Genomic DNA, 13,873 nt, shown 5'->3' on the forward strand with positions numbered 1-13,873 from the left:
TGGTGGGTGGCTTGCAAAATTAACGAAGCACATGCATGATTCTTATTTGGAATATATATTTTTTTTCGGTTGGTGTGAAAATATTCTCCCATAATTGTTTGTTTGTGGTCACCGATTTGACCCACACAAAAGTAAAATATTTGATATCAAATTATGATTAACTTGTGCTTTGTTATATTATGCATCTTCTATGCCACTGTCAATTTCCCCGTGGGTGTGCATGAACCTTAAGGTTTAAGTAGGAAACGAGTAAATTAAACATATAATAAAGATTTAAGTAAACATTTTTGGAATTTCGAACTACAAAATAGCATTCTATCCAAGTAAGATCGAGTATCGTTTCTTACTAAAAATCAATTTTAGAACAAGATTCTTGGAATTCATATATATATATATATATATATAATTCTCTAAACAAGTTGCTAGTGCCATCCAACAAACACTTGAGTAGCTGGTGTGACAAGAAGAATAATGCGTAGAGGAATACACATTATTCTCTGCACCTGGCTTGTAACAATAAAGCATTACCAAGGGAAAAGAAAAACAAATGAGGAAAATGTGTGTATTTCTTTGATGCCTGGGATTCCCAAAGCCTGAACTGTAAAAAAATCGATGAGTAATCAAATTTGCTGTTGATCCACTTTATAATTACAAGATTTGTGGAGCAAAATTTGGATAGCAAGTTGGTTCAAATGCAAAATTGTTTGTTCAAATTGGGACATTGGTGCCCACTATTAGTCCCATCAGCTAAGAAAATAGAAAGGTGCATTTGTTAATATATTCGGATTCAATTTCTACTTTTGAGTCATACATAGTAAATTGTCCAAACCTGAATAATTTACTTCCAAGTATCAAAAATAATGCTAAATGATACCAACACCGTTGCTGCTTAGGCCTTTTCTTATTCAAAAGGTTTGAGAGACACCCATGTTACTTAGATTTACCTCGTATGAGATCCCTCCTTCCATCCTTTGTTGATCAAAGTATGGTATAATAACAATGTTGTTGCTGCTTCACCGGGAGGTGTTTTACAAAGGTTCATCAAGAAATGGCATAAACTTACAAAAAGCACCATAAAAGTATCATACACTCGCACATTGTTCATTTTTCCTGGAATACCTAGTTAACCCACTAGTGACCAGAGCATGAACTTCCATGATCAACAATTCCCACAAGGATTTTAGCCTAGTCTTCTATGTTGCCAGCGTGAAATTAACTAGGTTGACAACTTGAGTTTAGAGCTAGCCCAATTGTCTGACGATCATGTTAAACCAGAGAATTATCGGTTAATGGACATCTGATAGCCTCTTTTTTTTTTTTTTTCATTTCCTTTACAAGCTCAGAAGAAAGTTGAAGCTCCAATTTAGTCTATCAAAGGTCACATTCCAACAAGACATCTTCACAAGTTAAGCTATAGATGCATTGCCCCAACAAGGCAACAAGCATTAAAAAAAAAACTATCAATCTCATCAAGTTTAAATATTAGTTCTTAAATAAATAAAATTTACCACTAATTAAGAAAACTGCTCAAGCCCAAAATTCTAGATAAAAAACTGATACAATCCTAAAAAGAACTCTTAGAGGTGTTTGAATTTAAGATTCTACAAGCAAATAGACATAGCTACAGAAGCAGCTAAATCTCATCCCAACTTCAATCACGACCATGGCTAATTTCAATGTCTTCAGCAAGTTCTGAGTACAAGCCTAACCCAGTCACGAATAATCGGAAGCTGCAGCTGTTGCATAAATATTTGGAACCTGATTTGGGGAAGCAGCGTATCCATAGCCACCGTAGCCTTGCCCTCCATGGTATGCCCCGCTCCACTGGTTACTAGAATCTACTCTCCACTACCAAACCCAAGGTAATGATGATGAGTAAACTAAAATGAAACAGATCACGACTGACTAATAACTTCAAACACATACTAAATTTAAGTCACTAGACGTAAAAGTAAAAATATAAACAGTTGCACTCGCATGTATAACGTATTGTATCGTCCCATCATCACAAGGGATGATTTTATTTAGGCAAAGTGGCGATCCTACGCGCCAGAAATAGTAGGTTCCTCTGAAAACTGAATCAATTTGCTCATCACAGAGTCATAAGCCCCAGGATGGAAAAGATTCTATGATTACTTATAGAAAGCATCTCCATTAATTACTAGTAGGCTATGTGGAGATGGTGTATTGTGACAGAAGAATAAAAAAGGTTCAAACTGCAGAAATGTAGTTTTAAAACTACAGATGTAGATGTAGATTTTTTTAGGATTAGAAATTCCCAATTCCTAGCTCTGAAATCGAAAAAGAATTCTTGAACCTAGGGGTCGCACTCTGTCCCGCTTGGTGGACGAAATCTTCTCTCCTTTTAGGATTCTTTCTCCCACACACCTTTGCCCTCTTTCACCGAAGAAGAAAGAAAAGAATCTTCCAAGCGGACAGAGACCTAAATTTCCATTAGATTGATTCCTAAGCTTGCCATGAATCTCTTAAACATGGTCGGATAAACTCACCTTCCCCTCTCAATCTCTCATCAACTCACAGAATGTGCAAAGAATCTTTCCTATTGCAAATTTGCATAAAAAAACTCTATTTTATTCCCAAGGCCAGCAAGCCTTTAAATAGAGGTTTACAATCATTGGTTCGAGAAAACATCATAATTTCTAAACCATACTGACATAGACAAATATAATATAATGACTGTTAAATATTATAATTTCTAAATCAAACTGACATAGACAAATATAATATAATGACTGTTAAATTGGCTTATAGTGGCTCATATACTCCCTAAAAGGACCTATTATATAGAGGAGAGAGTACCAGACACATTCACATATAATTCAACCAAACTAGACGATGTGATACATTTATCTCTTAACACTCCCCCCACTTGTGGGCTGGACAATCCGAATGCCCAAAAAGTGCAACAAATTGGCAAACCATGAACCATTAAAATGGGCGTATGTAAGGTCATCCAAGAGCACATCGCTAGGGGCTCGCTCAGATACCATGTTAAATTTAGCTTATTGTAGCCCATACACTCTTCCTAAAAAGGACCTATTAGATAGAGGAGAGGGTACCACATAAAGGAATTTCTCATGTTGCAAATTTGCATAATTTTTTTAAAATTTGTGTTACGATTAGTTACTTTATCATTCAACCTAATAAGTTAACTTGTATTAGGACATTTCGCATCATTTACGCATAATCTAACACCCCCCCCTCACATATAGGCTGGACAATCCGACAACCCAACATGTGCAAAACAAACGAGGCCCGACCCTCACTTTGGGTAGCAACAAACAAACACAAAGGTCCACACGTGGAGGTTCAAATTCGGAAGTTGAAGTTTGAACCCAAGACCTCCAACATTGATATCATTTTAAGATTAGTTACTTTGTCATTCAACCCAATAAGTTAACTTGTTGGGTTGGGACGTTTCACATCATTTATGCATATTCTAACAATTTCTAAGATTGGTCTAATGAACCTTAGGATTCCTAAACCTGACTGACCTAGAAAAATAAAATTAATTTTTAAAAAAGAAGACCTAGAAGCACGCAGGCTAATTAAATGGGAAACTTTTTCCACAAAGGATTCCTTGACTCTAGAAAACAAATTAATGACTTCCCGCAATAAAAACCATAAATATTCTCCCTTACCAAAGACCGTCAAAATACAGGAACATGTGCATTGAGGGTGACTTTACAGGGGTGCAGAGCACGTATGCATATTTAACTTGGAGGGAGGTAAGTCGGCTTTCTAACATTAGACAGACATGTGTCCTCAAGGCAAACCCCAGAATAACTAAATGTAGTTTACCATAAATATTGTTATATTATGTACACATTGTTAAGTTGAGAAAACTACCTGCTTGTTACCTTGATTGCGACCCCAAGAAAGACGGACTGTCTGCTTGCCAACAATTGTACCATTCAAACTCTGCAGTGCATCCTCAGCACTTTTTCTGTAAACAGGAACAACAGTGTGGATTAAGGCCAAACTCATTGTATAGCTGTTTTCTAAAACAACAGTGGGATCTAAAATATCATCTCATAACATTACTTGTCACATAACCAATTAAACACAAATCTCATAATCATCTTAGTAAGTAGTTATTAATACTGGCAAGCAGTTGTAAACTTTGTTACAGCATATTGCTTATGCAAAAACTATTTTTCCACATACATTTGAGTCGAATGAAGAAATGAAAACTGAGGCTACCTGGTAGCAAATTGTACAAACCCACATCCCTTTCCAACCGGTATTTTCACAGAGACAACTTCACCAAACTGCGAGAAAGGCTGTCTAAGATCCTCTTCCACAACATTAGAGTCAACTCCCCCCACAAATATCTGCATGAAACCATGCTTGATGAAGTATGGAGAATGCAATATAGTCCATAATAAAGAATAGAACAAGGACCCACCGTTGTGTTATTCAACTCGCCATCAGATTGGGATCCTTGACCCATAGAACCATTTGCGGAACGTCCACCAGCCAATATAACAGCTAATTGAAGAGAATATAAATATGTTTTAGATCCATCATTCTAATGTTATGAATATAACATTCAATTCATCAATTTTAGCAAGCTAAAATCTAACTGGCTCAGCAGTTCAAATCATTGTCCAAAAAAACAAAGCTGCAAGATATTTTCTAAAGCCAAATGAGGTACCATGCAAAATGAGATCCAGGAACTAATCCTTGTCTAACTCGCAAACATTGGATCCAGGAACTTGAATCATTTTAAAAAAAACATCATTGAGGTAATGTGCCAGTACGCCACAAATGTAAAACTCTAGGCCAGGCTGAAATAGCCAGTAAGCAAAATCAGAGCCCAGCATGCCCTCTTGCAGGTCAGCTGTTTGTATCACTCCACAGTTATCTCCACTAGATAAATCCCCTAAGGTTGCTAAACCACAATAGCAGTTTTCCCCTCTGAAGTGCCAGTCCTGTCAGGCGTCCCAACTAGGCCTAGTCAATCGAAACACTTAATAGTGTCGTATACATCAATACGAAACTTTTAACTGCAAAAATCTAAATTCAGGATGGAGGTGGATGCAGAGCTAGAGAAGGATGCACAAGTGTTTAAGTGGAAAAAATGGTCTCTAGTCTCTACACCTATGAAAGACGTGCTGGCTCCACCAGCCCAAGGCAATAGATTTCCAAAACACATCAATATACCTCTTTTTTCCTATTCAAAAAGAATAATCTAATGGGATGGAAGTGGCAAGGAGGACGAAAAGGGATGGATGGTTAGTGGAAGATGGATGAACATGTAAGGAGGAAGCAAGGGAATGGATGGTTTCACTGATACATGGAGAAGTGAGCAACAGCAATAGCAATACAGAGGGAGGAAAAAATGGGAAGAGAGAAGGAGAATGAATTGGTGTGAGTTATGATGGAGGAAGACGAGATTTTGCGGAGGTGATGTGAACTTTTTCGTTCTCCATCTTGCAAACAATTTGGAGTCTTCTGCATGAATCTACAAGAAAAAAAAGTTACATTGCATTGAGTAGAACCAAGGGGGTGCCACCAAAATACAATCTTCTTTTTCTACACAATACTAACTCAATTACATCAAAAAGGAAATTATCATCCACTAAACAATTCCCAATAAGCCAAAAGTATATGGAAAAAAAGTTAGTTAGAATTCACTGGAAGGATCATAACGAAAAAGTTAGTTAGAATTCACTGGAAGGATTCTCCTTGGCCATTCAAACTCTTTTGTTGGTTTGATAATTTTTCCCTCAAATAAATAAACTAGAAAGCTTCATTACTACAGAACTTACCTAGGCATAAATCATCCATTTTGTCATCTACTATTAACAAGAGGATCCCAGTGGTCAATTATGAGAGACAAATGATAGCTAAATGAGCTGGTTGTGGAATTTGAAGGCACAGTGAGTATGGGTGCAAAGCAATGCATACATCATCCATTTTGTCATCTAATCTTAACAAGAAGATCACAGTAGTCCAATTAAGAGAGCTAAATGAGTTGGTTAAGGAATTTGAAGGCAAAGAGAGAAACCAAGTGCATCATCAACAAAGGTTTAAGATTAAACAAGGTCAATTGACTTTCTGTTTTATACTGTACAAGTCCAATTCACATGGCTCCCTTCGCAATAGAGATTGTCAGAAAAGATCCAGATGCACACAACCCCTATGTTGTCATGACACAACTCTACACTATGTCGCAAGTTCGCCTTATATTTGACAGATAAAAAATAATGTTTTGCTTGAGGTTGGTAAATTTGCTGAACATTGTTACCATGTTGGAGCGTAAATGACATATTAGGAAAAGGAGTCAGCAAGGACTCACTAGCACAACACTCATGGACAAGGCTCCCACACTGAGCGGGGTTGGGGACAAACAAAATGTATGTGAGCCTTACCCGCACATAATTTGTGGAGAGATTGTTTCCGAAAATTGAACATGTGACCTCTAGGTTGCACCCCTGCAATTCTACCATTAAGCCACATGTTCTACTGAAGTCAGCATGGACTCTAGAATATAAAAGTGATAAAAGAAAAAACACAAGTGACATGAACAATTTCTCGGCAAATAAAAGGGGAGGGGAGACAAGGCACCAAGGTAAAAAAACGTAGCAATTAAGTTAATGACAAAATAAAATGACACGAAAAGATATTCCTTCAGTTACCTCAATGCTACTAATGCAAAACAATTGAGTTCACACTTCATAGCACTAAACAATTAACGAATATTAAACAGTGCCTCAAAAAAAGTGGGGATGGTTTGGGGAGGAGAAAAGAAAAGAGAGCATGGTAAAGATGCTGCACATAAATAGGTACTACTGGTCAGCTAAGCTAGAGCATTACAACATACCTTGTGAAGAATATTGTTGTTGATATCCAGATGATTTTTTCGGGGTTGCAACACCTACGCGCATGGGCCTACTTGAACAATAAACACCATTCATCTCAGTCATGGCCCTACACTTCTCATTTTCATCGCCAAATCTAACAAAGCCATAACCCTTTGAACGACTAGTATTTGAATCAACAACAACTTTTGCACCTGTGATGGATGAGTATTTGCTAGCAAAGGTTTCCTGCAACATAGCATCAGTAACATCTGGAGCCAAATCTCCCACAAATATGGAAAGATCAGGAGCAGCATCTGTGCGCTTATCGCCCACACTAAAACTTGCCCAATTCAGACGGAATGGATGCTCCGTATTCGGCATCATCACAGAGCCATTATAGCTCTGCAAAATTTTCTCAGCAGTTGCCCGAGAATAAAATTCAACAAATCCATACCCTTCTGGTTGACCAGCTTGCTTATTGCGTATGACTTTTACAGAAGAAATCTGCAACAATTTACAATTCAAATATCATAAAGCAATCATGCAGTCAGGGGCTTGAACTGAAAGAAGTGAATAATAAACACCTAGTCACACATTTTAAATTTTCAAAACTTTGAAAACCAAATACTGGGTTTCCATAGAGTAAGGATGCAGCACAAATCTAATCCTTTTTATTTTAGAAATTTAATATTGCTACGAATTCAGGGTTGCTATAGTCAGAGAAGCTCTATGTTTATGTTAATCCTTATTTACAAAAATTTGAAGGCTTTTTTCTTCCTCCAACTCAGGAATTCTCATAAATTTAAAGTCTCACACTCTCACTAGCTTAAAAACACATGCATACAATGGCAAGCCATTAAAACAAAAAGAAAACCGACCACAGTAACTGCTAGCAAGATTTGTAAATTAAACAAAGTTAATAATGTTCAAAGAGGGCCATTAATACATTGTACATCCAGGAAGGAAAAGAGAGAAAGAGATAGATAAAGGATTCCTAAAAGATCCCTAGGCATACTTGAAGCATTTATTACGTCAATCAAAATAGATCCAAAGATCAGCTAAACTCCCATGTCATCTATAAATCAACTGGGAGAGAACCAGAACGCCTTTTGGATAGATTGGACAGATTATACCTAAATCATTAAAAATTAAAAATTTATAGATCCTCCCTTCCACTTTATAACAAACACGACTTTATCAATAAATTGCATAGAAAGATCTGCATCATATTGTTCCCCGAGTGCAAATGTATTAAACCAATCCCAGTAAGCCCAAACGCTCCGCGCCTAGCATGCCAATGAAAAGGTGAAAAAGAAGAATCATTTCTTTAAGGAACATTAACAGGATAGATTTTACCTCTCCGGTGTGTGCAAAGCAGTTATGGAGGTAAGTCTCATCCATCCAGTGCTGAAGGTCACCGACCCAGATAGTTCTAACATCTTCGTTAGATTTCGGTAGTTGTTGTTTTTGAAAGCTTTGCTGTTGCTGTTTTTGCTGATATTGCTGTTGTTGCTGCTGCTGATAGTAGGCCATGTAATGCTGCGGGTACATCATCATCTGTTGCTGCATCATAGCCATGGCCGACGCCGGGTACGTCATAGCCCCCATCCATTGCTGCTGCTGATATGGAACCCACGGATGCTGGTGCTGGGAAGGAGGTGGTGGGTTTTGATCACCACCGTTGGCTTGCTGCATCCTTGTAAGATCTTATTTGAATAATTCGATCGGGGATTCGGTTCAATCTCCCTCCCTCCCCTTGTCTCTCTGTCTTGCACTGTTTGCGTTCGACGAAATTACGCGGAGAGCGAAGAAGAGAGAGAGTTTGCGAGTGTTCAAGAGCCACCTCGTTTACAACGACTGTTGTCTCTTGAGAGTTGAGAGGTGTAGAACCCACTCTTCAAGTGGGGGGTTTTGGCTCGCGTAGATGGTCAGATCTACTCTTGGTTGACCGGCTGTTCCAATGGCTTGGCTATGGAAGACATTCAAAAGGAAATGGCAGATTGGCAGGGAAGTTTTTTTTCTTTCCTAAAATGGTTAAGAAATTATTCTCATTTGATTGGCTGGCAACTCAGTGAGAAAAGAAAATAAATGTTTTTTAACAGCTTTTACTTAATAAATAAGCCGAGCTCTTTATCCAAAACCAAAATGATGGTAATTAAATGGTAGCATATATGGTTCTTAAAATGTTAATAAGTGTTTGGTTGTACTTTTGTTGGTAGCGTTAAAATTATTGTACAAATTACGTATAAGGGTATTATACATTTAATGTTGGAACTAATTAAAATAAATATTAAATGAAATTGTAAACTATTTATAAGATTAATAAAAATAGTTTAATAAATATAAAATATAAACATATAATATCCAGATATTTTTTTTAATTTAAATCTTAATTATCTCTTTAAGGGCAATCTAATCACTTCAATGAATATGTGGGACAAAAATGAAAAATTGTCGGACAAATGTTTGAGAATTATCCATTGAACCAAAATTTCAAAAGTGCAATAATATTTGGTTAAATTGTCTAGGATTCAAGCCCAAATGTGGTTGTTTGGTTGTGCACCACAATATATGCTACAAGTAGCATATATTATGCATCAATATTGTGCTCCAAACACACCCGATATATGTCCATAATTTTCTCATCCATAAACTTACATAATCTAGGTGGCATGCCACATATATTAAAAAACCAAACAAACTTTATTAAAGAAGCCACATAGGCATGTCACATGTTTATGGATGTTTATTTTATGGATGTGTAGTGATTCTGGTTGTTTATTGATGGGATACTTTCAAGTTTCAAAAATAAAAGGTAAAACCGATTCGTGTTTGGATTGAGAAATTTGAGGAGGGAAGAAAAGGGAAAGAGAGTTTCTTTCCAATTCACTTATTTAGATAGTTTAGAAAAAAAAAAGTAAGGGCAGAGATTTGGAGAGAATTAAAGGAAGATTTCATTAATTTTTTGTCAAAATACCTTTCTCCAAAATGGAGTCATTTGGAGGGAATGATACTAATTAAGTTATTTATGAGTTAAAAACTTATTTTACTCTTATACACATAATACTTTAACATAAAAATAAGTATAAATTAGGAAATTAAATTAATTTTTTTCTTTTTTTATCTATCCAAACATGAAAGTGAAAAATATATTCTTCATTTTTTTTCTCTTCCCTTCATTTCCCTTCTTTTCCCTTCCCTCCTAATCCTTCAATCCAAACACACTCTTAGAATGGTCTGTCTAGTCAAAGCGAGGCCATCCTGAGGAGTTTTTTTTCGTTTTAGCATCCGTACACATTTTTATTGGACATATAGCACCCAATTGAAATTATTTGGATATTTAGTACCGTGCCGCAGTTAGAAATAGCGGCACTTCTTTGTCTTTAGCGATGTTGTTGTTAAGAACAACGGCTCTGTTAAATTTAATTAAAGCCGCTGTTGTGAAAAACGGCTATGGACATTACAACTAATGTCGCTGTTGCTAAGAGCGGCATTCAGATATGCATGATTTCCTATTGTTATACGCGAGACTGAGATTTTCCATTATTGTGGCCTTTTTCAGGTATGGAAAGCAGAAGCAGCAAGTCATTATTGTTAAGTGAAGTAGAAATGGATTGTTGTTCAAACAATGGTCAAGCTTGTCCTAATCTGCTAGATTTGAATCCCAAAGAGAGGGAGTGGCTTGTGAAGAGAAAGCGAGTCCATGGGTCCTCTGAGGAGAAAAACCTTGAACTCAAGCTTGGTCCCCCAGGTGTTCAAGATTGGTCCAGGAAGAATTCCTCAAGAAACAGCAACAAAGAAAGAGAGAATGAAAAGTCTATTAATCTCTCTCTTGGCTACTTCTCTTCCATGACAAATAACAACAACAATGGGAGCCTAACACATAAGTTCTATTCCTCTGAAAATTTGTCATCTCCATGGTCTACAAAGGGTTCTTTTCTTCAGTTTCCATCTACAACCCAACAAAGCTTGCCTGTTATGGTGAAGGAATCCTCATAGTCACAGCCCTATTGTACCAAAGTGGTAGAGTTGCAGTCTGTAGAAAATAAGACTTTTACATCACCACTTGCAAATACAGCTGTGCCCACCAGCTCCCAGAAAAGGTACTCTAGCTTTTGGCCTCTCAATTTCTCTCTCATACTTGTGTGTTTTTTTTTCCTTTTCCCTTATGACAGAGGATATTCATGCTCGATCACATTCTCAGTGAATGTTGCTTGCCCATAGCCACTTTTCACAAGAGCGGCTTTAATTAAATTTAACAGAGCCGTTGTTCTTAACAGCGGCATCACTAAAGACAAAGAAGTGTCGTTATTTCTAACTACGGCACGGTGCTAGATATCCAAATAATTTCAATTGGGCACTATATGTCCAATAAAAATGTGTACGGATGCTAAAACGAAAAAAAACTCCATCCTGAGCATGTCATTCTTTGCCATTCATATTTGACCTTCGAGTTTCAGCTTCAAATTGATACTTAATTCACCAATTATGTATTTCACCTCAATAAATAAAATTATAGTATTTTTTTCGAAAATGATAAGTATCTCTTAAGGTTTTTGTCCATAAACCTTCATAACTGATGTGGCATGCCATGCAAGCAATCCACCATGGCAATTTTGAAATTCTAATTTTTACATATGCAGTTTCCCCCTTCTCTCATATTTCTTATTTCAGACAATCTCAAAAATAATATAATTAAGAACGGGTAGGTAAAGCATATCAACCATGAGTTTTGTTGGAAAAAGTTTTACATGCTAAATCTAAATATGTAATTTGTTTCGAAATCTAACATGTATTTTGAAAGATAAAACGTTTCGAATTTCGTTTAAGAAAAAACAATAAAAACTTGGCAAATGTGTCCACTTGTTTCAAATTATCCTAACTGTCTTTGTTTTCCACGTCATCATGCCTATTTAGCGTGTTGCATTATGAATGTATTCATTAGGGATCCCTAGCACTTTCGCTTTTTTCCCTCTCAATTTCTCTCCATGAAGACTGAAGAATCCATCAAAACACAACTATATCACATCATATATGTCTTTCCGTGGTAAATTCCAAATATGTTGTTGTGTAAATTCTCAAGTGTACGTTTCACACAATAATAATGATAAGTAATATGATTTCCCACGGAGATTAATTGAAATCTATTAAATACCAATTATGAATGAACACAATAGTAATAATGATAAGTAATATCATTTCTCATGGAGATTAATTGAAATCTACTAAATATCAATTATGAATTACCATAAATTTTATCTGAAAGATCAAAAGTTACATTTGTACTTAAACTACATTAATAAACTAGAATCTAAAACACAAACAAGAAAATTCGATAATTTGGATCATGATAAAAGCACTAGGGCATCTAATTTTACCATCACCAGTCTTCATTCTTTTGGCACACTAATTCCAATTATTACCCATGTTGACAGTCAATTTTTTTAACCTATTAAATACTTCATTCTTGAGTATATAAAAAAATACATCTATTAGCAATTTTCGTTATTTATAATATTTGCATTCAACTAGCAAAAATTCATTTAGTTTTATAGACAATCATATAACAACTAGGTTATGTCCCTATATTCCTATTGCTCACGCAACTTATGATCTATGTTGTCAAAAGTATAAATCTTAACACCACTTTTCAGTCTCAGTTTAGCACATCGAATCATTTAGATATTGATAAGGCATTTGAAAGCATTAAACACACCAATATATACTCATACATGTAATATTAATTACGAATTAGCATAACAAAAATCACATAGTATTCATGGTTAGGTTACATTACCACCTTAGCAAAGAAGATTAGTTTTGCATACTACATTACAACCAAATGTAGGAAAAGATGGGACGTTGGAGCGAGATTAGTTTCGCATACTACATTACAACCAAATCGTACATTTATAACGTTACAGTTTCAATGTTAATGTTTTGAAAATGCAACAATATACAATCAAATAATTTGACTTATTTTCTTAATCATCTATGTTTTGAAACTGTAAAACTATACAATCAAAATATTATCATTATATGACATAGATGAACTTTTTAATGTCTATGTTACAGTTTGAAACAGTAACATTGTGAATCTGGCTGGGCATTATGCATCTCAATGAGCGAAGTCTAATGGCGGTGGCGGTGTTACGAACCGTTGCTGAAATCATTTGGATTTGAGACTTGTTCTTTCATATTACTGTTTGAAACAATAACTTGAACTGATATATAGCGAGAGTAGTGATGTGGCATTTCATGCGTAATTACGTGTTCATGTGTTTTTTCAGTGGACCTAGATATCCAAAAGTTTTCTTTGAGGTACCGGCCTGAAATTTCCTAAACAAAAAAGTTACGGCAAATGTCATTTAAACCCAGCTCATTAAAGTTGGACACTTATGCCAACTAAAAATTCTTTCTTCCACATAAGTACCTATTTTCCATATAGGTACTTGTTTTAAAGATTTAATAATTATGTAACCCCAAGCTTACCCTTATTTCAAAAAAGATATATCTATATTGTATTTTGCCTAGCTCCCTTCACCTCCTCCTCATCCTCCTCCTCCATCTTCGTCACTGTCACCGCCACCGCCACCGCCACCGCCATCGTTATTGTTGCTCCTCCACCACCCGTATCTCCACAATCACCTTATTCATTTTTTATATTCTCCTTCTTCTTTTTATTAGTGTTCGTCTTCATCTTGTTAGATCTGAGATCTAATATAAGATATGAGATCGTAATCTGAGTTCAATCTGATATGCTATAGATCTGAGATCGTATGTTACTGTTTCAATGTTATTATAAATATGAGATTGTATGTTATTGTTTCAATGTTATTGACAGTAACATTACGCGAGCAAAATGGGCCAACTTCGGGTCTTGCTTTTCAGTGTCTGCTTTGGATGGAATCTGGCTAGGCATTATGCATCTCAGTGAGGGGAGTCTAACGGCGATGGTGATGTAGCGAACCGTCATCGAAATTGTCTAGATTTGAGACTTTTTCTTTCATGTTACTATTTTAATGTTACTGACAGTAATATTA

At 36.0% G+C, this 13,873-nt stretch overlaps 1 protein-coding gene across 2 annotated transcripts; it reads right to left on the reverse strand.

Annotated features, from left to right (window-relative positions):
- Positions 1-1,402: 1,402 nt before the first annotated feature.
- On the reverse strand, positions 1,403-8,843 carry LOC119991844 (polyadenylate-binding protein RBP47B-like). 2 transcript variants are annotated; one of them, XM_038838335.1, is made up of 6 exons: positions 8,187-8,843; positions 6,851-7,334; positions 4,430-4,512; positions 4,225-4,355; positions 3,882-3,967; positions 1,403-1,848 (listed from the first exon to the last, which is right to left on the reverse strand). In XM_038838335.1, the coding sequence occupies exons 1-6, from the start codon at positions 8,523-8,525 to the stop codon at positions 1,832-1,834; spliced, it is 1,140 nt and encodes a 379-aa protein (XP_038694263.1). In that variant the 5' UTR covers positions 8,526-8,843; the 3' UTR covers positions 1,403-1,831. The 2 variants fall into 2 exon arrangements, with proteins under 2 accessions (XP_038694263.1, XP_038694262.1); XM_038838334.1 differs by having other exon boundaries at positions 3,871-3,967; positions 8,187-8,839.
- Between the last annotated feature and the right edge of the window lie 5,030 nt (positions 8,844-13,873).

Source organism: Tripterygium wilfordii, chromosome 22, assembly GCF_013401445.1.
Source record: "Tripterygium wilfordii isolate XIE 37 chromosome 22, ASM1340144v1, whole genome shotgun sequence".
Lineage (NCBI taxonomy): Eukaryota > Viridiplantae > Streptophyta > Magnoliopsida > Celastrales > Celastraceae > Tripterygium > Tripterygium wilfordii.

Excerpts from the sequence above, each read along its gene's own strand:
- LOC119991844 (XM_038838334.1), bottom strand. The coding sequence starts at position 8,525 with ATGCAGCAAGCCAACGGTGGTGATCAAAACCCACCACCTCCTTCCCAG. Across the intron at positions 4,513-6,850 it reads ACAACAATATTCTTCACAAG|CTGTTATATTGGCTGGTGGA; the intron begins GTATGTTGTAAT and ends CTCTTCAATTAG. Across the intron at positions 1,849-3,870 it reads GCAATCAAGGTAACAAGCAG|TGGAGAGTAGATTCTAGTAA; the intron begins GTAGTTTTCTCA and ends TGGGTTTGGTAG.